The sequence below is a fragment of the Leptonotus elevatus genome, chromosome 3 (assembly GCF_054856555.1).
Source record: "Leptonotus elevatus isolate MCC_2025b chromosome 3, RoL_Lele_1.0, whole genome shotgun sequence".
NCBI lineage: Eukaryota > Metazoa > Chordata > Actinopteri > Syngnathiformes > Syngnathidae > Leptonotus > Leptonotus elevatus.
This window is the reverse complement of record NC_141241.1, coordinates 14,365,151-14,389,747: the sequence shown is the minus strand read 5'-3', so window position 1 is coordinate 14,389,747 and position 24,597 is coordinate 14,365,151. Positions and strand designations below refer to the sequence as shown.

At 37.8% G+C, this 24,597-nt stretch overlaps 1 protein-coding gene across 2 annotated transcripts in view; it reads right to left on the bottom strand.

The window, feature by feature from the left end:
• The window catches only part of spon1a (spondin 1a), a 48,696-nt gene that overhangs the window by 11,605 nt on the left and 12,494 nt on the right, over nt 1-24,597 (bottom strand). For both annotated transcript variants that reach the window (XM_086072067.1, XM_086072068.1), the window contains exons 4-7: nt 21,606-21,679; nt 21,160-21,282; nt 18,826-18,974; nt 1,358-1,422 (exon numbers count right to left, since the gene is read on the bottom strand). In XM_086072067.1, the coding sequence (XP_085928193.1) occupies nt 1,358-1,422; nt 18,826-18,974; nt 21,160-21,282; nt 21,606-21,679 (411 nt within the window). The remainder of the gene's footprint in view (nt 1-1,357; nt 1,423-18,825; nt 18,975-21,159; nt 21,283-21,605; nt 21,680-24,597) is intronic.

Genomic DNA, 24,597 nt, shown 5'->3' with positions numbered 1-24,597 from the left:
CAAACTGTATGCCTATAGTCGATTTATCATTTCATTTGTTTAGTTGTTGAAAAAGTTGAGGGGACATAATTAAAATCCTTTGACCATCGTCATCTCTTTTTTACAATTTAGAACAAAATTTGTTTCTGGACACTGGGCAATTTTAAATTTCTTTTTCAACAAGGAATAATACAAACTGTCAATATCATAAAATCTTATTAACTTTGGAGTCAATATGTTATCCTAACATTTAAGCAAGAGTCTTACAAGTGTTACAGTAAAATAATCAAGCAGTCTTATAAGATAATCACTGTAAATAAAACACTCTACCTTAAATTTGATTCAGTCAACACCCTAGCCTTGCTGCTTTGTATGCTTTCCAAGTAAATCCTTCTCATGTTCTTATTCTCTTAACACACATTATTGAGACTGTTCCTTCCTTTGGAATACACCTGTATAAAATCAACAACAAATCAAAGAAAATAAAAGAAGAAAAAAAACATACCCAGGCAACTGATCAAATCTGGAGGAGCACTAAGATCTAGTTTTTTTTTTTTGTGTGTGTGTTTTTTCTTGCAATCACAAAGTCCAAACAACAGATGCTGATCATTTTTTATTTTATTTTATTTGAATTTTTCTTTCTTGAGCACTAAGATCTTGACATGATGGTGATCTATTTTTAGATAAAATGTTGTAAAGTAGACAACCCTCCCCCCCCCCCCCCCCCCCCCCAAAGAAAATGCAGAACACGTGCCCAATTACGGTAATCCTTTGAGGTCTTGCGAGATTTATTGAAGTCTTATGTAACTTTAGAGACAGATTTTTCAGGGGCACCGAAACCTCCCTGACAATACAGTACGTCATTCAGAAGAATAATATCACAGACAAACTTAGTTTAATCCAAATCAGAATCCAGAATGGTTCAGAAGTAGACATTGAGCAATTTAAAGATTGCTGCATCTACAGTTGCCTTCAATATGTGTGTATTGAGTGAATGAGCTGTTCTCTCCATAGCAACATCTTCCATCATCATTAGATGAATGAGACCGAGTGTACTTTAGCTCTACGGTAGAAAGCTGTTTCATATGTGCACTGACCAATTACTTCTGCAGGGTGGCTCGTCTTAACAACAGTGTCTATCGCTGACTCACTATCTTTAGGCGGAAAGCTCAAGAGAGGTTGTTAGTTTCATACCGCCACCCCATCATGGCACAGCCCTCTGGTAATAATATGACTCTTTCACGCTATTGTGTCTCACTGCTGCCTCTTGAGGGGCAAGTAAGTAACTGGAGACAAAACAAACTGCCACAAGCATGTTAAGATACCACGAAGTGATCAATATATGTTTGTGCAGAAGTGTAAATGACAAGATACGTACACATTAAGTGGCTGCCAAGCCGGCCACTGCGCCTTCATTTTGATGACGGTCAGGACATCATCACCCTAAAAGAAAAAGAAACACAATGTTAAACGATTCACTTTCGCTGGTGAATGATTAAATATAATTGATGTGATGTATTCATAATGCAAAACAATTACAGTCGGTTGTTGTGGACTGAAGTTAAAATATAACCCTAATAAAAAAAAGATGACATCACCAGAATTTCTAATGCTTTGGTTTATTGAATTCCACTGCAATAAATCTGACAGGTTGCAGCAGGCATGGAAGACTAATCCTATTTCAAATTTAAGGGTTTTACTGAGGGCCCACTACTCCTGTGAGGCAGCTGAATTGTCTGAGACTCGAGGGAGGTGATGTCACTAATCTTTCTAACCAAACTATGATGGCCCATCTAAAATGTCTGCACCACTCAACTACAAGCACAGTTTAGAACAAGGGTTTATCACTAGGATGCTAACTAAGTTGCTAACTGTTTCGTGCAGATTAGTTCTTTGGAATGATTGGTTTTTTTCCCTCCTTACGCTCACTACTTGAGTGGATCGTATTTTGCATCACCAACTTTACAAGGTGCCTGCCCTTTTCCAAAGACTTTCTTTTGGCATCTTCTTAAATGGCTTCATCAAAACCTTTTATGAAATTGTTGATTTAGCACATGGGGCTAGCCTGTTTATTTGCCAATTGATTTGATTTTACACTACAAGTTTACTGTGCCAGGGTTTGTTTATTGTGTTAATACGTGATTAACTATAACTGTGGCTGAGACAAACTAACTGAAGGGAGTAAAAATAATAGTTCTGCAGCATATTAGAGAGAACCATGTCTGACATTATAATACACTAATTATTTTACTCCTCTACTTTCCTGTTGTGCAACAAACTGAAATGTCAAGAGGAGCTTCACTTACTAACAAAGGGACCAATTTTAGGTTCTGCACTTGTCTTTCAAGACGTTTTCAGGTCAATATGTTACTTTTAAAGCAACTCGTCAACATAACTATCTTGTCATGTTCTCTTAACACATTTACACAAGACATTAATTAGTTGTCTAATTAACGGAAAGAAAAAAAATACGAAAAGCTCCCTGCTCATTAATATGGAAAGTCTGATCTACCACAAGTCTACAGTTTCCACAATGTCTATCATAAATGACAACATTTGTATGCATGTAATATATTGTCATATATACACTCACTTCTACTACTTGACACAACTTTGACATGAGCTTTAATGACTTGAATCATACAGATTTATGGATTTAATGACTTTATGCAGCACATCATTACCTTCCTTGCACAGACAGTCAAGCCTCTGATCACATTTCCCATTTAACAAGTATTGCCAAGTGACTCCCTTGTTTTTATTAAAACCATTAATATCAAGAAACTGGTGGTGATAAAAAAAAAAGGCATCTTGTACCTCCCAGTAGTAAACATCTGGAATTAAAAACAGCATCGCAATATTTCTATAGTTGATTTGCTTTGTATTGCTTAATATTTTCAATTAAGAATAACAAAGTGATAATAATAAAATATTCTCCTCGTAAAATGGGCTTCGATAATACAATGACGGCAGACGCCGCCACAGGCGAACGTTTCACCGCCACTTTAGGCTTCTGGTGTTTTTCTACATCATTAAAGCTCCTTTCATTAAAATATTTGGGCTTGATAAGCATGTAAGGAGCAAATATATTACCTTCCAACTACAAATCAACAGCGTTCATTGGGACTATGTTCTCTCCCATAATGTGAAATATAGCTGTGATAGACATATGTTGTTATGGTTAAATGCTTGGTTGAAAATGAAGCTGCCTTCATTTATTTACGAGAAGATGTGAAGTGTGCTGATATGACAAATTTCAGATGAATAAAGGAAAACACTTTAACAAAAGAGTGGCCATTACCTTACATCTGTCATCTGAATGTGTCTACAGGCCCTCATACAATGATGCAGTTAACAAAATATTAACTTTACTTCTGCTTCAATAAACAAACAAAAAGTTTATTCAGCATTTCGGTTCTTTGGCGTCATTGCTAAACAAGTGTCAAGATCCAACTTCATGTTGAAAATGACAACATTTGAACCATCGCTAAATTATCTGTAAGTGTCTTGAGTTTAAAAAAATATAAAACATGTTTCTTCATTTCCAATGTTTTAATGTGTTTTGTTGTGAAATTACTATTTTGTTTATGTCATTTATGTCACCCTGTTGAGCTGTTTACTTTGGCTCACTTTAGTTTTGAAGGACAATAAAGAATGACTACTAACGCCACTGAATTGGATTTTTACTATCTATATTATTTGAAGCTTTGCATTTCTTCCCCTCTTTGCGTAAAAGCCAAGTGGAATATAGGATACAATTTCAATAATTATAAGTTGACCTCAATTCTGACAGAGGTCAACAGTGATGTCCCTAGCGCTTCGTGCTCTACAGGTTTAATTATCCGCATTGCTTTTGTCAATTTAAAATAGGGTCAAGTGAATATATCACTTGGTTGCAATTTATAAGATAGCAGCTCTGTCTGTATTATTGCAGCAAGTTTCACACTTTTAATTTATTTTCTTTTTTTTGTGCCAGAAGAATAATTAAGCTTATTTTAGTAGTCTTGTAGCAGTTAATTAAACAAGCGATGCATTATATTGGATAAATTGAACTCTTAAAGCATGTTTTGAGGATTTGGGACCAGTCTGAGTCTCGGATCCCTTGACTTTGAGACACACATCCTAACTACTATTTCACTGCACTTCCTTAATTTAAAAAATAAATAAATGTGTCTGTTATTTGCATTGGTCATTTTTGGACGGAAGCATATTGTATATCTTCCCAACTGGGTATACACTCACACCTTATTTTCTACAATAACACAAGAATGCCTGGCTTGTGCTTTTGTCAACATCAAAACACAAAGCATTTCAAAAACGTATCTAAATGCATAATCTTAAGCATGATCCTGAATTGTGAGTTGCAAGGCTGCATATTTTAAGATAACCACATTTCACAACGGCTTAGCCAAACATTACATCATGTGCAGAGCTACTAAGCCACTTTATTATTTACTGCAATCGAATGGAACCCGAGAACGCTGATAATAAATCATCATGTTTTGGACATTAAACATCTGTGATGGATTAAAATACAGTACATGACTGAGTAGCCATATTCAATCAAGGCATGGTTTGACATATTTTAGTTGACCATTATACAAGAATGTTTTAAAATCATTTTTATTGCAGCGCTGAAGCCTAACAGCCCAACAATATCACTATAAAACAGTCAAACATCATACAGAGACAGAAAAAAAAGATAAGACATGTGTTCCCATCATCAGTAACAAGTGCAGTGGAGCATGATTGTTCAGTTAGCCAACAGGGAGCCATTTTGCCTCTCAGTCTTGCTTTGAAGTGCTGCTTTAAAACATCTCAATGTAGGATTCAGAGCGAGATCAAATTGAGAACAGTTACTCTGAGCATCTGGCAGCTTTTACATCGAGTTTATACATTTATGACTGACCGGAGCCCTGCTGAGACCTTAACAGAGTCATTTTATTCAGCCAAGATAATAATCTGGATACTCGTCACTGGCGCCGCATGCATTTTAAAAGAGTGCTTTAGTAGAACACTGGCATTGCGCAAGAAATATGAAGACAAATGTAGGCTATAATGATTGTATAGTCACAGGTGTTGAGTGTGCAGGTGTTCTCTCGTGCAAAAATAGATCAGATCAATTTATAAAAGACTCTGTGATATGAGTTTATAGATTTGTTTCTACATACATTGTACATGTTTGAAAATAATTGCTGAATCTGCAAAGACTGAGGATTCGGTATTACTAAAATGTGGAGATGTAGCATTACATTGTTTTTGTTTTTTTTAACAGAACAGAATTGTGTCAATTTCAACAGTGAAAAGGCGAGCACCTCTTGTCGTGCAGTGAACAGTCCCGTGATGACCCGGTGGCATATATTCCAGCCACTAGAGGCTTGAAGCAGATATATTGATTTCATTATGGTGGTGATGGCTGTTGACATCGCCCTTCTCTGTGCTGTGCCAAATTTACAAGATCAAAATATATTTTCCTTTTGAACTTATAAGCAATACATGTATATTTTTACGTTTCCATGGGGGAGATTTATGTCCACTGCACCTGAGTCCTTTATTGACACAAAGGCCGATTACATGCATGCTCGTGCATTAATGTCCTTCCCAATGCCTACCGTTCCACACTGCAAGTCATTCTGAGCTGGGGTGTGCGTGTGTGTGTGTGTGTGTGTGTGTGTGTGTGTGTGTGTGTGTGTGTGTGTGTGTGTGTGTGTGTGTGTGTGTGTGTGTGTGTGTGTGTGTGTGTGGGTGTGTGTGTGTGTGTGTGTGTGTGTCGCTGATGGAACACACTCTTTATGCAGTCGCAGGCATCTCAGTGGATCAGAAAAAGCTAGAGGGCAAACAGACTCATCTCAAACATTTGAAGGATGATGTAAGCGGTAGTTATACTTTTATGACCTTTGGACCCTTTTACGTGATTTGACCTTTTGCATCTTTCCTTGGTCCATTAAAAATTTGAAGGGGATAAGCGTATGGTGCTTAAAATCATTCTAGCTACAGTGGAATCAAGATAGGGTTTTGTTTGTCACACAAATGTTCGCATCTTGCACCAGACCACAGTAAACCTGACATGAGTTCAGTGAGCATAAAGCATTACTATTGGATACTGTTCACATGAAAAAAAAGGTCACATTCGATTTTCCAATCTAATAATTGTTTTGTCATATCAGTGCGAGCTATTTTCCAGTTTTCAGTGCCTCCCAAATCATGAAAAAATACACGTGTGAGCTGTGTCAGTGTTAACAGAATAATTATTAGATTTTCTTTTCTTTTCTTTCTTAGGAAAATATCCCCAAAGCAATGCTTAGCGCATGCTCAACTCAACTTTGTTATACATTTATGCCTCCAGCTAGTCGTTGTCAATTCAGTATGGCCAAGCTTCAGTGAGAAAAAGACCAAACTGTGTTTGCACAAGACACAAATCACGAACAAGACAAGTGGTGAGCAGAGTCCGAATGAGAGCATGATTAGTTTTATTGACTAAATGTTGTAACTGCTAAGACATATTGTCTTTGTTTACTGATGTGTCGTTAGGCCAGGGGGGGTTTAATCAAGCTGACTTGACAAGACGAAGATGGACACATTCACGTTGCATGACCTTGCATTTTAAAACCAAAAGCAGTTTTTTGTAATGGAAAGGTGAGAAGTTTCAGTTTAATCATTTCCTGAAAGTGTGTTTCTTTTATGTACACCTGCACAAAAAAAGATGTAATAGTACTTCTTTTTTAGTTAGATTAAAGGCAGCTTTTTGGAACAAAAGAGCTCCGATGTGGCCTGCTGGTTATTATGTGGCCATTGAAAAGCAGACATGTAACTCATCGATGATGCTACAATCACAATGCATTCTTACTGAGAGGAATATGTGACAAAAAAAAACACTAGACATAAAAGTGTGTTTGTGGTACACGGTTCAGATAATTGATGGATGTTTCAAACAAACAGTGGCGAAAACATGATCATTTTGTTTTTTTCTTGTAAGATATACTGATTTTATGATATCATTTTAGTGATTATATCATGGATGCGTTTTCTCTAATATATTGATTATCACAGTATGAGGATCACATTTATAGGCCAAGGTTTTTGTGTTTGCAGTCACACCCCGTCGGAGAAACAAACACATGGAGACAGAATGAGAATTCTGCTAATTAGTGCCCCGAGTTTCTTCGATGGAAAGAGGAGACATAAGGAAGAAAAAAAAAGGCCCGTACTATTGTGATATTGCTGCTTTTGCTGCTCCGGATTTCCTCTCTGTGTCCACCGATCTTAGAATTGTCTGCAAGTCCCTGGACACCAGCTCCTCCAAATGTGTCTACATGCTCACACCCTCTTATTGTTATGATCTGTTTAGTGTTTAAATGAGGGGTGTCCAAACATTTTCTTACGAGTGCCACATACAGAAAAATCAAAGGATCCAAGGCACACTGATTTTTTATTTTTATTTTTTTTACTTTAAATAATCAGTTAATCAAGCAATAGCATATTGCTTATATATTAGTGTTTTTTTTGCAAAATGGCTAGACGAGATTTAGACCTTGCAACCTACCACAAAAGCGGTATTATGCATTTACAAAATATGAACTCTCGCTAAACTTCAGTGGAATCTTCTTGTAACTATGAGAGGAGACACACCCGAATGAACTGAGCTCTCAAAAAAAAAAAAAAAAGAGGACACACTCGATTATCTTGGAGGGAAAAAAATCATATTGCATGAATAATTTCCATCGAGTCCTGACAAGTGCAGTGAACCTTAATTTGCAATGCTTGATTTAACATTTGTAATTCCCTCTTAGGCGAGAGGCGACATTCAAACTTTCATCATCCCCAAAACAGATTTGTAGTGTTAATATGGTTTAATAATGTCCGCTTGTTACACCGGCACGTTATAGCTTAATATTATATTCAGGTGACAAAGAAGCCATTTGTCGATCAGAGCTGAAAATCAAAACGTTCCCAGTGAGAATTTAGTAAGAAATCTACAAAGCTTATGGTAAAGTCACTGTAAGTGCAACTTTGACTATCATAAGCCTTATGCATGAGATTAAGTACTGTGTGTTCTAAAGATCCCAAAACATTACAAGTGAATTCATTCCATCTCTTGCATGTTCGTTAGCGTGTAAACCGTTAAATAGTTGACCAGTGTGTGCACATTTAATCAACGGAGTGAATTTTCTATTTTATTTGTTCTTTGTGCTGCTTTGTGTTGGGTGTAAAGAAAGGCTGTGATTTATCTCTGAATGGCGAATGGAATTCCATTGTGCAAGCCGTGTTCATGGTTTGTCTTATTTCTACTTAACAGGTTGCTATTTCAACAAAATAAATCTGCTGCAAGTGGCGGTGGCACCTTTTGTGAGAGTGGGTGGGTGGATCGAATATGTTGCTTCACTTGACCAGTTAAATTTTGAATTAATCAGTGTTTACAGGATCCCTTGGATATATCTGCTAGTCGCTAGCTTTAAAAAAAAAAAATGCACAAGCTCTCAAACAGACACCCTTCAAGTTTGTGATTTAATATACCGGTACACAGACGATAATGGTTCTCCAAATTTTACAAAAAGAATTGACGTATGGTAACAGAATCACTGGATCCTTGTGCAAGAATGAAAAACATTGAAAGACAAATTGCCAGTGACACAGACACTCGATGTCCTAATGGCTCTCTTCCTGGTGCGGTGGGAACAAACATGGATTTTGATCTGTAGCCCTTACAAGGTCGGAACCTTAACTCAAAAGTCTGGATTTTGCAACCCTTTAAGTAACACATATTAAGACACAAATGATGAAACAACACATGTAGACAGATGATGTAACATTATCACAGGCATATATTCTTTATCCTCTATGAAAAATTACCAATGTCACGGAAACTGGGTTGGTTAACGCAACGTTAAACATTGATGCAGTATTTTGTGACTCCTCTATATGGTTCTCTAGGTTTAAAAATAAAGTCAAGTACAATGGAAATTTATTAAATTTCCACTGCATTTTAAAACCAGTAGTGCCATCTAGAGGAGTCAAAAAATATCACAAGTGCTTCATGAAGCTTCATTTGCCCGTCACTACTTGATGCAAAATGTGTTTAATTTTTTCCCTTCTATTTATATTACTACATATACAATTTGATTGGAAAATTCCACCAATCTGATCGGCTGGATCGGAATTGCATTTTATGCAAAATCGGTGATCTGCTGTAATGTCGGAATTTTCCCAATCGATCAATGACTTTATTGAGCGGCTCTGCAAAATAAGACACAACATGTTATATTCAATGTGTATCAGTGTTTTTTTTAAAGATTTTTGCGGGACTATTTGCATGCATTTCAATTGGCATCAATTATACATGAGTTTTTGCTATTTGTGGGCTAGGCCAGTCGCTATTCCCTGCAAATGGCGGCGGTTGACGGTAGAGTAAATAAAAAAGTTGTTTCAATTGATAGATTGTTCAATGTTCTGACTGAATTGATTATTGTTTGTTTTTTTTCAAACTCGCTGATCGTGATCAGTCAAAAAATCCTGATCGTGTAAAGCCTAGCTTTGTCTTTTATAAAGAGAAGCTCATCAGGGATACATTGGTTTGAGGTTTGAAATGAATACTGTGTAGTAAAAGTGGGAGGACATCCACATGAAGCAGAAGCAGCTGGATCTTTTGCCTTTCGCTTCCCCTGTGGAGTATCCTGCTCAGCACATCCTCATATAATCACCATGTGAAAAAGATCATTAGTGCTAATTACCATGCAAATACTTCTGTTATTTCTATTCTGACGAGTCATATTATTTGGAGATTATTACCTTGGAGCACCGAACTATGCAAATAACTAATTCATTACTAGATTAGAAAGACCTGGCATCCTGTCATCTTTGTGGTTTAACACAAAAAAAAATAAGCTCAGTTTCCCCCGAAGACAAGAAGTAAACAACTCTGCTGATTTGTGTGCATTTGGCAGGATAACTAAAAAGGATTTGGCAAAGCCCAGAGATACTTGGAGCAGAGCACTTATCCAAACTGGTCAAATATCCCTACGGATAACACAATTATGTGGAATTATTGGATGTTTTCTGCCTATAAGTCAAGGTCTAACTCGGTCTAAAGATGTCTTTTCTCCGGATAAGATGGAGCTCCTCTAGAGATGTAATCAAAGTTCTGTTGAGGCATCTCTGATCCGTCTGTCGCCGCGCAGGCTCCTATTAATAGACACCCAATTGGTGCAAAATTCCAACGGGATGCAAGCTGGCTGTTATCAGCGCCTCGCGCAAAAGGTTTGCACAACCTTCAGGTGTCAATTAAATCTCCACTGACATTCCCTCACGCTGCCCTGCAGAATCGGCCGCAGTTGAATCGAGCAAAGACGGCTCTCATCCCACCCATTTGGCTCAAGAGAGGACGGTAGAACGTTTCCTGAGAGCAAAGAGAATCGGCTCAGCTTGAAGTAGGCGCTCGCTACGTTGCTGGAGAGTTGGGAATTGATTTTTCTGAGCGTGGTCAACCTCAATGGCGGTTGTGGAGCCTTGAAGTGCAGCCTGGACGTCTGTAGTGCTGCCTGGCACGCACGCACGCATGGCGGCCCACAACCTGAGGCCTTGCACATGTGCGCACACACACACACACACACACACACACACACACACACACACACACACACACACACACACACACACACACACACACACACACACACGCACACACAGCCCAGCAGGCCCGGGGCAGCGAGGTATTATTACAGAAGAATTGAGCAAACGGCCTTTAATGACCCAGTTTAAACTGTCTGCCACTCTCTCTGCCTTTCCTCCAATTTAATAACTTCCTTTCTATCTTCCACAATCCTCGTTGCGCAAGGGGATCGATGGTCGCTGACTATTTGTGGGGCAGCAAAAAGCAATCGCTACCAACTCTGTCTGAACTTTACAATGTTATTCCATGTATGTATCACACACAGGATACCCTTGTGTCTCCAGGACCATGCACCAGAATACATAATAGTTTAATTAAGTCCAAAACTCACATGAGACATAAACTCTGCATTACCTTGAAGTGAGAATATGCGTAACATAAACATGAATATATTACTTTGCATAAACATATGCAAGACCACAGATATGTGAAGACATTCTATGCACATATGCAGGATGTTTTGCATAAAAATAACCAATTATGATATTGTATATTGTTATCATAATAATTTGACAGGAAAAAAAAGGTTCCTCTACACAAAACAGTGTAACCTCCAAAAGTTGTCAAGTCATTCTGTGAAGCGGGTTTGCTTCAAGGTTAAAACCTTTTTTCATAGGAAGTATCGTTTGGTGAATTAATTTCTTCCAGACTTAAACTGTCAACCATTATCAACTAAACAGGCAACGTTAATGTAACATTTTAACAGTCTTATGTGTGTAAAATGAAGTTTAATTCCTTTCCTGTAGCGCTCGTCCTAATATAGTTGGCAATGAGATGGACCCTAATGGGGCGAGAGACTGGGTACACCTTGGTCTGGCTACCAGGGCACATAGAAGAACAAGCCCCTTGAAAAATCCTTATCCCCCTTAAATGTTTTATTTGAAAGAAAGAAAGAAAGAAAGGAAATCTGGTGGGGGCGGTCAAAATACTAAAAAATATTGAAAAAAAGGGGGGGGGGGGGAATCTGCGAATATGCATTGACTGTAGTTTTAAATTGTAATACCAGGATTCACTGCTAGATGGCAGACAGCTTAGTTGCTCTTACACCGGGTCTTATACACTCTTAACATGAGTAGGCCTAATATTTTTTGGTGGATTTTGATTGATTTGCAGGATGAGCATAGTATATCAATGATGTTAAAATTGTTAATGATTTTTGGTTTTAAAAAAATGCCCAAAATGAATTTTGCACTTATTGTTGGTGTCTTGTTCAGCAGTTTTGTGCCATCCTTGAATGGTCATTTTTATACAAGGGAGCCCTTTGCACCGGAAAAAAACAAAATTCCAGTATATGTGATTATTTTGTTTCCTGTTTCGAACCCTTTGATGTTAGGTTAGGACAGTGGGTCTTTTGTACATGCATTGAGAAATATTATGAAAAAGAGAGCAACATATTATATTTTCCATACATCCTATTTAAAGTTTGAGTCAACCTTAAACATTTCTTGACAATAATTATATGTTATATGTCACCTCACTAGTCTAAACATGACATTTTGATTACATTTGTGTAATATGAGTTATGCAACAAATTCCAGCTTAGTGGTCGGCCGTTTTGCCACTTGCTGTCGACTGAAGATGACATCAATGTTGCTCGGGGCTCAGGAAACGACCAATCACAGCTCATCTGTCTTCTGAAGCTGCCGAGTAGCACTGCCAACAAATTGTGGCCCCCTCTAGCATTTAAGTTGCCCATCTCTGTATTATAGATGTTGAAGGTGTACGTAATGTTGTAGTAAGTGAGTGACTTTTGTATTTGGTCACGACTTCATCAAAATTACAGAAAACTCAGTAAAGGGGTGTCATTGGGTGGAAGGAGCCATGGCCACGGTCTCATTTACATAAGGACAAGATAACAAGCTCGTCATTACCGGAAACAGATTTATCAGGTCTAGCTCATGAATAAAAGACCACAGAGATTTATATTGGCGTTTTATTGTGTTTAGTTGGCCTTGATCTTATAAAGATCTGACAAATATTCAGGACACATCTCCTCCATATTTAAGCAGCCCGTCCAGCAGAATCAGTGCGTCTAATCTGAGATCTCTATCTGCCTGTTCTCGGATTGCTGCTGCAAGAACTTTCAAACAAACCGTTTTTATTATGCTGCAATTAGTGCTGAACATACCAAATGTACAGCATGTTAAGCAGCGGCCGCAGTTGCTAGCAGATGGGTTGGAAATGACATGCGATAATCATTTCTTTCATCTCATCATGCTCATTTACAGCATATGCCCATGTCCCTTAAAATGCTGCCAACTTTGCACTCCACTGTCTTCCATCACTTTTTTCTTACATATAGTTTATATTCATGGCTTTAAAATTGGTAAACATGCTATTAAGATTTCAATATGAGTAAGGAATATGCATAACATAACATCAAACGAAATTAAATCCAATTTACTCAATGTAAAATATTATTCTATACAAACGTCAACAATCAAATGTCCTTTAGTTCCCCAAGTTTTATAGAGCCTGGGCTCACTCGTTCATGTAGAACCAGTCCAAAGGCCAAATGTGAAAGACCAACCAAACACACAATACCTGACATGAAATCATGCAACCCAAAAGCTGACATGCAAATACTTATGCAGGAATCTGTATTGGAAGCAGAATGCCTTTTAATGAAAAAAATGTATAATTCATTAAAGTGTACTATAGAAATAAACAAAAACAAAAAAAAACATCCACATGTGAATGTTAAATGTGCCAACAATGCACATGTTGGCTCCCGCATCCGTTTCAAATTGTACACGCCTCTGGCTGCACGACTCGATTTGAGCGATTATAATGACCGTCCTGGGATCCAAAGCATGCACGTAGGCTTTTGGAGTGCTTTGTTACCAAACAGAGAAATCTGCAGGGCTCGTGAAGTAAGTGAACAGAGGAGACTTCCCGCTGAGATAAAATAATTATCCCATCCCTTGTCTCGTTTTTTTGTCTTTTTTGAATAGACTAACGATGATGCTTCTCTTGAACCACGTAGTGATGTTCCCTTTCAAGCTACCCTTTAACATTTTTAGCGAGAAGAAAGGCTCCGGCGAAAAATTCTAAACCGTCCAAACTGAACCACTGTGAAACTTCTTATGAAAGCCATCTCCTTTGTGCAACATTTACTTTACTGCAAGTACAACGTCTAATATTCAAATGTCTGGACTGTTTTGTGCAAAGCACTGAATGCACATCCACCTATTTTTAATTCAAAATAGCAACCTATGCTACTATATTTTCCCGAGTTTATTCTCCTTACAGGAGACTGAGAAATGTAAAGTACTTGTATAATATCACCATTGTCTGTCCACATAGGAGCAATATAATACACAAGGGATACGCATTTTAGTGCTCTTGTGAAACTATAACATCGGTGCACAAGCACAAACAAAACATAAACATCAGCTCACTGACGGGTAAAGGACCCAAAGGAAGCTTTTTTATGAAAAATGTTATTTCTGGCTGATGAACTACAAAATAATTCTTTACATCTTTGCTAGGTGTGAATAAGGTGCAGAGGCTTGAAAGACTTGGAAGCTTCAGATCCATCCCAAAATATCTAGCAGAACTAGCAGAACACTTTTGTCTGATGAAAAACTGGTACGTCCAATGACTTTGACGGAAGGAAGGTTTATTTAAAAAAAACTAAACTAAACAAAAATACCACCCAAAAAATAAAATAAATAATGATAATAATAATAATAATAATAATAATTGAAGTCAAATTATAAGAAAACATCCATCCAGTTTTAGATACACTCGTAGACTGCCACCTCTGGCCCAAAGTGTAACTGCAGCATTTGTGTCAAGCTTGTTCATGGTGCGCGTGCGAGTACGTGCATGATCTTAAAGTGATAGCCACAAAAAAAAAAGAAAAACTCCGCCCCCTCCTTTTCCCAAAGAAACTGTGGAGTGTGCAGGGTCCACACACTCTACTATAAAGGAAGATAAAAGCTGATAAGTGCAGTCAGAGTAAAACAGTCAGGTCTCTCCGTACTCATCTGGGGAGGAAAAATCCAGGGAATAAGTTGCCAGAGATATTTGCACTTTTGTTCTTTATACACAATCCTAGTCGAATACTCCTCATATATCATGTCATGCATCGCAGGCTCTGTCATTGACTGCTTACATATGCAGTTCGCTCCCTAGTCACGGAATGGCCGCTATTTCTTGTTATCCAAGGTAGTATTTTTCATTTCATGCTTTATGATTTGTTTTATTCAACTTACTTGATTTGTGTGTTGGTTAAGAGTATTTGAAAGTAAGATATGTGAGGTATCCTTTATTTAACTGTTGTTATACATCAAGTTGAGTGTTTAACAGATTTTTTTATTAGTGGTTTAAGAAATATGAAATAATCATTTATTTTCTCACTTGAACAGCATTAAGAACGTGATAATGGAGTGGTACTTAAAACAATTTTTTTAGCTTGACTCTGGAATGGATTATTTATATTTGAATTATTTTCTATGGACGCTCAAACAAATTGCAGGTTGTCAAGAGGCTCTTAGAAAATGTTACGCTGACTTTGGAGCCCTGTGCATTGTTTTCGTTGGATAATAATATGCTCTTTTAAGACACTCAATGGTCAGTTCTTACTAACCACAGAAAGTCACCAGATGAATTTGAAGAACAGACACAAAGTCCCTCACAGATGTATTCAATGGCACAAATCTGCAATTAAACTGCAATTTCTGTTTTGGCTTCATCCTGCATCCTCATTCTGCGTTCCACCTGTGGAAGTGAGCGGCAATGGAGGGATCAGTCAACGTCTGTGTTTTGCAATCACGAAACGAAAAAAAAAGAAAAGAGTCCCACGCTGCGAGAGGAAATGGGAGATTTCATAGTCCACATGAGCTCTTGGCCCTGGTGTCTGGTCTTTGGAGAGAGTCTCATTAGACTTCTCATTACAGACCCAGCGAGCTCCTGTAATGACTGCTTGCATTCACAAATCGTCTCAGACATAAAAGGGGGTTTGACAACGATGGACCCAGGCAATCTCATTGCTGCCAAGTCCTCTGATTAGAACATTTGAACAATAATGCGTGCTTACACAGCTTTGTATGCTAGGAACAATTAAAAAAACATCCCACCATGTAAATCACCTAGCAATGTGACTGCATGCATCCTACCCTGAGATATTTATTTGACATACATTACTGACTATGGGATGTGTTAAATAAATTCAAATGTGGGCAGCATCTCAGGTGGAAAGCTGCTGTGAATTAAATTGAAGGGACAATTGTCTGCTATGTTCAGTGGAAATCGCGGCACAGAGGCATGATTGCTCACTTCAGGGGTGCGAAGAATGTAATGGGCAGACTACGTTTAAGAGGGTGCCGGCATGCAATTTTATATTTATTACCAGGCCATCACATTGTAGTATATGTTTAAAATGAGTGGGCCAAGCTCATACGCTGGAAATAGAATTCTTGCACTTAGGGAAATTGCCTTTTGTAGAATAAAGTCTAAAAACAGGATACTATGTGTGTATTTCATTTGTACCTTATTGTGAAAGTCAGTCAGGCCGCAGGCTGGAGTATTAAATGTAAAAGTATTACATGCAGAAGTAAAGGCCAGGCGACGATTATAGCCAAAAGAAAGTAGTACATTTCTGTGTCGTCGACGTGAACGCTTGTGGTACCCTGTGTGGTGTTTGGCTGTACATGTGTGTGTTTTCTGAATGTGCGTGTCTGTATTTGCATGTCTGCAAATGAACACTGTGATCCGCATGGCCCATGGCTGGAGTGGAGCATGACTATGAATATCAATTTTGCACTCATCATTGACTGCGCCACCACCAACGACCCTTCCGACAAACCGACCACTCGGACGGCATACCTGACACAAAAGCCAATCAGCTTTCTGTGTGGGGCAGCATTCTGTACACTTCAAAAGAAGAAAACTCCCGCAAATGTACTACTATACTCAAATTCATTGACAGCTTGTGTGTTATGAGTTTGTTTTTTTGTTTTTGTACTGTTTTTATTTTACCGGTTACAATTAGAATGTGATGCTAGTCTCACCTAATCATCAATTAGATTTTGTACGCCGGAGATAGATATAATATACTGTAAAATATATATATATAGAGTAATATTTACTTGAAAAAAAAAACTAGCATGTTTTTTCATTCAGAAATTCTAAGTAAATTTTACAAGGAGAATATTGAGTACATTTTACTAGTTATATATATATATATATATATATATATATATATATATATATATATATATATATATATATATATATATATTTATATATATATATATATATATATATATATATATATATTTATATATATATATATTGAGGAACAAACTCATGACCTTCAGCTTGGGAGACAACCACTCTACCACATGAGCCGTGCCACTCCATGTACAAGTGACTCAAGCTGACCTCAGCCCAAACACCCAAAGTGATTGATGAGAAATCTGATCTTAACTCCGGCTTCCTTAGGCTTCTTATTTAACGTAACTGTTAACGCTGTTATTTCAAACACCTGTAATTATTATACTGCTTTGCTGTGACCAAAAATGCTCTTGGAGGTATGTTGATTCCATCTGACACCAGAAATATACTACTGTAATACATTGCAGGAGCAGCATGGCTAATGTGGTAGAGTGTTCGTCTCCCAAGATGAAGGTCATGAGTTTGTTTCTCAATAAAAAAAAACTAAAAATAAAAAAAGTTAAAAATATATATATAAAAATTGACTCAATACTCTCCTTGTAAAATGGACTTAGAATTTCTGAATGACAAAACTTTACTAGGTTTTTAAAAGTAAATATTAATTCCTTTTTTCTTACAGTGTATAAGTGTAAAAATATTTGACTCAAGTAAAAGTGAAAAGCAGTCCTCCAAATAATAAACAGTGTAAGATTAAGTCATCTTTTTTTTAAGATGTAACTAATGAATAACTTCTGATTTATTTAATTGAAACATATAAATAGGAAATTATTCACATAATTGTGTCTTTTTACGACTTAAAACTTTGAAATAAAACAGTACTGAAAATGATTGATTGCTAAAGGTTATAAATAATAACACTCAATTTTCAAGTATTGAACCAACATGGATCTTGTGTGTAATCACCAACTTGCATTACAACAGAGGAATTGCTCCCGACTACCGCAGATTTATGTTATGCATCACTTTAACACTTAGGTACAGAAACAATATATATAAAAAAAAAAGGTAATTTATTTTCTGCCATTTCAGTTTAATTTTTCTACAATGAAACTAGCAGAGACACAATGTCAAAATCCAAACCGCCCATTGTGCTCATTTAAATCTAGTGCCTAATCACTCCCTTTACATAGTTTGAAAGAAAAGTAATAGCAGCCAGAAGTCAGCAATGGCAGAGATCCCATTGCTCACACTGTGCTCTCATTATCTGCTGTGACTTCAGGTCTTCAATATTAGCCAACAATAAGCACTCTGCAGGACCATCTGCTTTGCCAACACCGGTTATTTTAGGACCGGGTGGGAGAGACAGCCGTGGAGAGAAGGGAAAGAACATAACGTGCTATTTGTGGAGATAATAAAAAGACATGAGGCCAAGAAGGGAGAGAGTACAAGACTTGGAAATGACTATATAAATGCATGCAGACCTCGACTATGAAAGCCGGGGGGGAAAAAACTACCAATCCTTGTTACGTCCAAAGTAAAGATGTGTAGTCATGAATTTCAGCAATGGTTGGCAGATTTGCAAACATTTATGTCGAGTCCACACTTTTGGAATATACAAAGGACATTTCATCAAAGGGATTCCCTTGATATCCATTGGGTTGGCACCCACAAGAATATTTTAAGAACAGCATAGCTTCGTGAATGATCTAACCAGTCTGGACCACAGTGTCACACTAATTGAATACTGGCTTCAGATACAGCAGATTTATTAAGACCAAGCAAATCAATAGCCCTTCCTTCGCTTGCTACTGTATGTGAAATGCTCCATCTCAGAGCATTTTACATAAAGTATATACTGAGACACAATTGCTAATTACTCGGGCAATTGGACAATTTGTCCTGAAATCAAAATGTGGATAATTTTCTACTATCAACTTTCCAGCTCTCAGTGCACAAAACAAGATTTGTAAAGGCATGCTTCTTAAAAGAGTGGCTACAGCTGTTAGAGCGGATAACATTTGTAATGGACAGACAAAAAGTAAACAAAAAAAACGTACCTTTTGTCTGATCTCCTCCTCCATTTTGACTGGGGATCCAAGCTCAGCTATCTGTCTGACCCCCCCACTGGACAATCCTCCATATTCCCACAGCACATAGTTCTTCGAGTGGGATGCGCCAATAATTGCTGACCAGTGATTGGCACGACCTGTTCAGGAGGTCATCTCATTAGCTGAGCATGCACACACACAAAGTCCGTCCCAAGCCATTCTCCATAAATGTTGAGGCACAGCTCAAGGATTGAGATTAATTAGGTTTCATGCCTCTGCAAAGCTAAGTGATAGTAGTCACTCTTTGAAGATATTTAAGTAGTCGGGCCTTTCCAGTTGACCAGTTACATGACATCGACATAAGTTAGTTGTGGCAGTTGGTAGCAGACCAGATGTATTTATTTTACTTTTGGTCATCGTAAGTAAAGATCCAGCATTGATTAAACGAACTCAGTCAGTACGTATTAGTTCATCATCAACACGCTTCTCTGCATTCTTACACGACGTCTTACTTAATAATGCCATTGGGTGTTTACGTGTAATTTTTTTTGTGCATCACTGCAAAAATGACAGTAGAAAATTTAAGAAAAATAAACAGTAAAATAAGAAAAATATTACTTCAAATAAGAAAAAAATATCTGCCAGCAGAACAAGAACATTTTACTTATAAGAAAAATAATACTAGGCCCATATCAACCACAGTGGTCTTGGAAATAGTATTTTTAAACTAAAAACTAGTAATATTGACTTTTTTTCAAGCTATAATATAGAACTATTTTTCTTAAAATACATGAGTATTTACTAATGTTTAGCCAATTTAGCCTAAGCTGGGAGGTAAAGGAGCCCATTTTTATCATCTTTAGTATGATCCAGCCAGTTTTTTGCAGTGTGGACATCCGTTGGGGTTTTAGTTAACTTCAATTGGTCCTTAATCCGCGCGTCATATGTTCAATGGTATTTTTTTCAATTAAACCAACACCAAACTGGTAATTCTATGGGTATGGGTTAATGGAAAGCCTTCATGTAGGCCTGGTTCCAAGTATTTTACAGCATAAGTGTCAGTCCTGCAGGTTTGGATGTTTCCCTTCTCCAACACAGCTGATATATGATCAGCTCGTCAGCAAACTCTGCATAAGCCTGATAACGATCCTGCTGATTGGAATCAGCTTGTGTCGGAAGAGGGAAACTTCCAAAACCTGCAGGACTGCGGCCCTCGAGGACCGGAGTTTGACACCTATGCTTTACAGTGTTGTCTCATTCCTGTCTTATAAGCCATGACCCAGCCAGTTTTTGCAGTGTGGACATCCCTTGGTAAATTGCACATTATTTAAAACACACACAAATTATCTCACTCAAAAGCTGTTTAGTGCTTGCAGCAAACCATTTGAAGGGTCTGTCTGTAGATTGTTTTGTAAGTATTATTTTACTTTGATCTTTTCTTAATGCCAACACCATGAGCACACATTGTGAGCCGTGATGCCAGTTAATGGTTTTCGAGATATCCCAAATGTAAACTTCAGTGCATGAGTGAGCCATTAAAAAAAAAAATGCCCTTAACAAGTGGTCCTTGGATACTTTTCAAGAACTTTCATAGAAATGGCATTAAAAAAACACACACACAAAAAAACGGGTTTTTACTCTACTACTAAAAGCAAAAGAGAGGAGCAAAAAGAAGCATTAAAACCACCTGTTGACAAAAAAAAAGTGTTTTGTCTATTTGTCTTTTGAAGTAAATTAAATAATAGTACATTAAACAATATCTTCAGAAAAGTCTACATCGGATTAATTAATAGTTCACCTGCATTCGTTAATCCAATTCTTGTAATTTGCAAATACGTGCCAGCTGGTCTTAATTAGCATAAGTAAACACCCTCCCAGCACATAAAAGCAGATAGCAGGGCGGTGTGAAAAGAAAACACACAAAAAGGGAGATGAGAGAAATTAAAATGCCTGAATGAAAAACTAAAGCAGAGCAACAACAAAAATCTGTCTTTTTGAAGTGGCTGCACTGCTTCAGGGATGTGAAGCATAACGTTTTGCTGTGCCAACGCGTAGGGCTCATGTCAATGTACTGCCTGTTAACAATTTCTCCGTAAATAGGTGTACCTAATAAAACGACTAATTAGGGTTCCCTTTCGATCTCAGGGTTTATCTTCCTCCACTCTCAACAGTATATTGATCCACTGGGGAGGAATTTTAACAAGACAGAGGCACGGTAATCCCTGCATACATTCACATCCTGGTAGTGAGGCGCAAGGTTATGAGCGCGCACACCTCCCAGACCGGCAAGCCTGCGGTTTCCGAGCCATGATCAAGATAAAGAGCAGATTAGTTTTCGCTTACGTGGGTAGTCTTTGGGATGAATCTTCTCCGACCAGTTCCCAAAGAAGGTGACTCTGTACTTGGCCGTTCCACAGGCACAGCAGTCAAGCAGGGGTTTATCTGTAGCATCTCCATACAGGGATTCTGCATTCAAATGAAGGATTGGGGAGATTGACAGGCACTCAGCGAGATCATTATACAGAAGATTGGTCATTTCACGACTGTACGTGGGAAGCCAGGAAGGGAAAAGTTGGGCATGAGGAAAGGAGCATAGTTGTTTTATGTCAGGGTAGCCTCCAATGTCACACATATCCCGGGGGGTCAATCCCAATTACAGTCATTCACGCCAAAGCCCGGCAGCTGAGTGGAACATCATCAAAACCAAGAATGAAGCAGAGTGCAATGTGGAGCCAAAGTGAATTCCCGCTGGCAGGCTGAAGCATCCGGCAACTGGCGGGGAATCCTACCTTTCTCGCACATCTTCTTCGTGAGTGAGCCTTCATCCTGGAAAAAGATGATCCTCTTCTGCACAATGCTTGCCCTGCACAAGAGATGAGGGCAGTGAGAAGATTGTCAGAAGCTTCCCCAAGGACAGTTAAACACCCGGGACCCTATTTTCGTGCCCAGCGCAAAGTGCAGTCTAAATGCTTGCATGGGTGGGATTTTCTTTCATTTCATTAATTTCTTTCATTTTCGTGGATGGGCGCAGTTGAAATGGGTGTTTACGCCAAATTGTCAGGTGTGCCGTGGGGGGTGTAATAGAAAACACCCTTGGTACGCCAGAACACTGAGCGAGGCGCAGCCCAAACACGGTAAACTAGACTTGCCTTGACACGAAAAATGAAGATGTGCCACTTTTTAAATGAGTGAAACGTGTGCCTGTCTATGAATATAAAACCCTTTGTAAGTACTATTGGAACACATTGGGAAATATTAGGAATTACAAATACTGTATATTTGGATGAACTGTGAGAGAAAAGTTAGGTGATTTCAAAATTTTCCTGAAATAAAGGATGAAGAAATAACCCCTTAAAAATACCCAATTTTTGCCACCATAAAGCTTCTAATAAATGCACAGTATTTTTTTTAAAGTAACATTTTAGCAATTTTAAGTACGTATTTTTGCTGTTAAAACTTATCTGTTTTATGTGTCGTCACTGATAACTTGTGAAAGTATAAACACGTAAAACAAAATGATGGTGATAGAGACAATTTCATAACCAAATAACATAACATAAGCAAACATCGCACGCACGCACGCACGCACATACACATACTCACCCACACACACAAAAAAAAAATATATATATGTATGTGTGTATGTATGTATATATGTATATATGTATGTATATATGTGTATATATATATATATATATATATATATATTTAAAAAAAAAAAGAGCAATGATGATGACATTTCCGAATGAACAATACTGAGCTCTTAAGAAAAAAAAAAAAGAAAAAAAAAATAATAACATAAGCAAACATCACGCATTCTCCAATTGTATTTATTTTCGGTAATGTATACTGTGTATCGTATACTGTATACATAGATGCTTGTCACCAAAAAATTTTTTTTTAGGTCAGCTCAAACTTAGCTGTGTCTCGAACGACATTGAATCAGTACTGTTAGAACTGCACACAATTTGAACTTGACCCAAATAAAACCTGTGACCTGTTCTGCACACAAAATCATCTCTGCAGCAACGTATACCCTGGTGGGATACAAAATGGCGAGTGGGAAGCAAGGATGAATAAGGTTCTCGTTTTTTAGCTTATTAAACTTTGAGTTCGATGCACTTCACCTGACGAACTTTGAGGTTTTGAGGATCAACCATACGTCAGTAAATCAAACGTTTGCTTATATTTGCTCTGACACTCAAGCCCACCGCAGTGCGTACAAGGTGCAAAAGTAATACTCTGTGAGATGGAAGTCGAGACCTTGTGCAAATTGAGCTGTCAAAGAGACTTGTTCGTCTAACTGGTAGGGTCTTGACATGTAAATCGGTCCCAAACAAACCTATTCAGACACCAAACAGCTGAGGATAGAACACAAGGCCCCTGCCATCTGACATTCTAACACAAGCCCTTCAGACAGTGATGGCTGCCGGGATGTTTCCATGGCGATCAACCGCAAACAATGTGGTGTGTGTGAATTTGAATGGAGGGCCTGGATGGTCCAGCTGGACTGGTCGCATACCAATTATTGTGGAGTATCAAACTAAGTTTAGCTGAACACAACTCACATTCCTGGAGAGAATGGATAAACACGGTGCATAAAATTAGATGCACAAAGTGAATTGTATATTGACAGATATAGCATTCCTCTCTTGGGAGATTTACAATTGTAAAGTGAGAGCCTCGTTGTTTTGGTTGGATTCCAGTTTTCCACATCAAAAAGATGAGCAAAGCAGTATTGGTGGACCTTGTTAATATTGACTTTGAAGCACTGCCACATGTAATATATTCCTCCATTAAGACAAGATGATATTGGATTTGGTTTCAATAGACTGGGAAGTCATAACTTCCTTCCCTTACAGACAAAGGGCTTACACACTATATTGCACATTCATTTTCATCAATTCTTTGCGGCATTGCCACCTTTCACTGGTGCTCTCATTCGCATATACGCTACATAAGAGCTTGCAAATATACGGCCCGCCTGCCAGAATCGGCCTGTTTTTGCTAATTTTGTCTACGAGTGGGCACACATCCTGAAATTTGGCCCAAAAAAATTGCACTCTACTTGCTCTAGAAGAAGATAATAATAAGTTGGAATATTTATTTACACTTTAGGTCATATTTGGGTGAGTGGGCCCTGAATTAAAATTAGTCTGACACCGCTGCAATACATAGTTTGTTAGGTTTAATGCAGTGCGCAAAAAGTAGCCTATATAATACATTAAATACTGTATTTCTAATTGCTGTTGAAATAACAGTAAGGAAACAAATATTAATTATACAAATGTATGAATGTTACAAATACATCACAAAATACGAATGACACATTTTAATAGACCGACTTTTCTGTTAACTTTGTTTTGTTTTCAAATTAAAGACTAATTATGACCTTTTTTTAATCTTTTTTTTTTTTTAGCCAAGGGCTAAAATTTTCACTTCCAATCTTCGTTATACTATAGGCTACTTTCAGTATGTGATTGTTAGTCAAATCATCTTGTTTCACTGTTTTTATTCAAAACCGAACAAATTATATTTACTTGCCAAATGCCAGATGGTCATTCTTGCAACTGTGTGCAATGATTAACCTGTAGAGTGACATCACAACTGCTGCTGCTGCTACAACAACTAACAACAACTTACCCAATGACCACACATCACCAGTGAGTGAAAATCTGACCAATGACAGTACAACTGAAAAACTGAAATAGCATTACTTTCGTACCATGTTATTCCACCATAGGTTAAATGACAGCAAAATGTATGTAATGGAAGCATCAT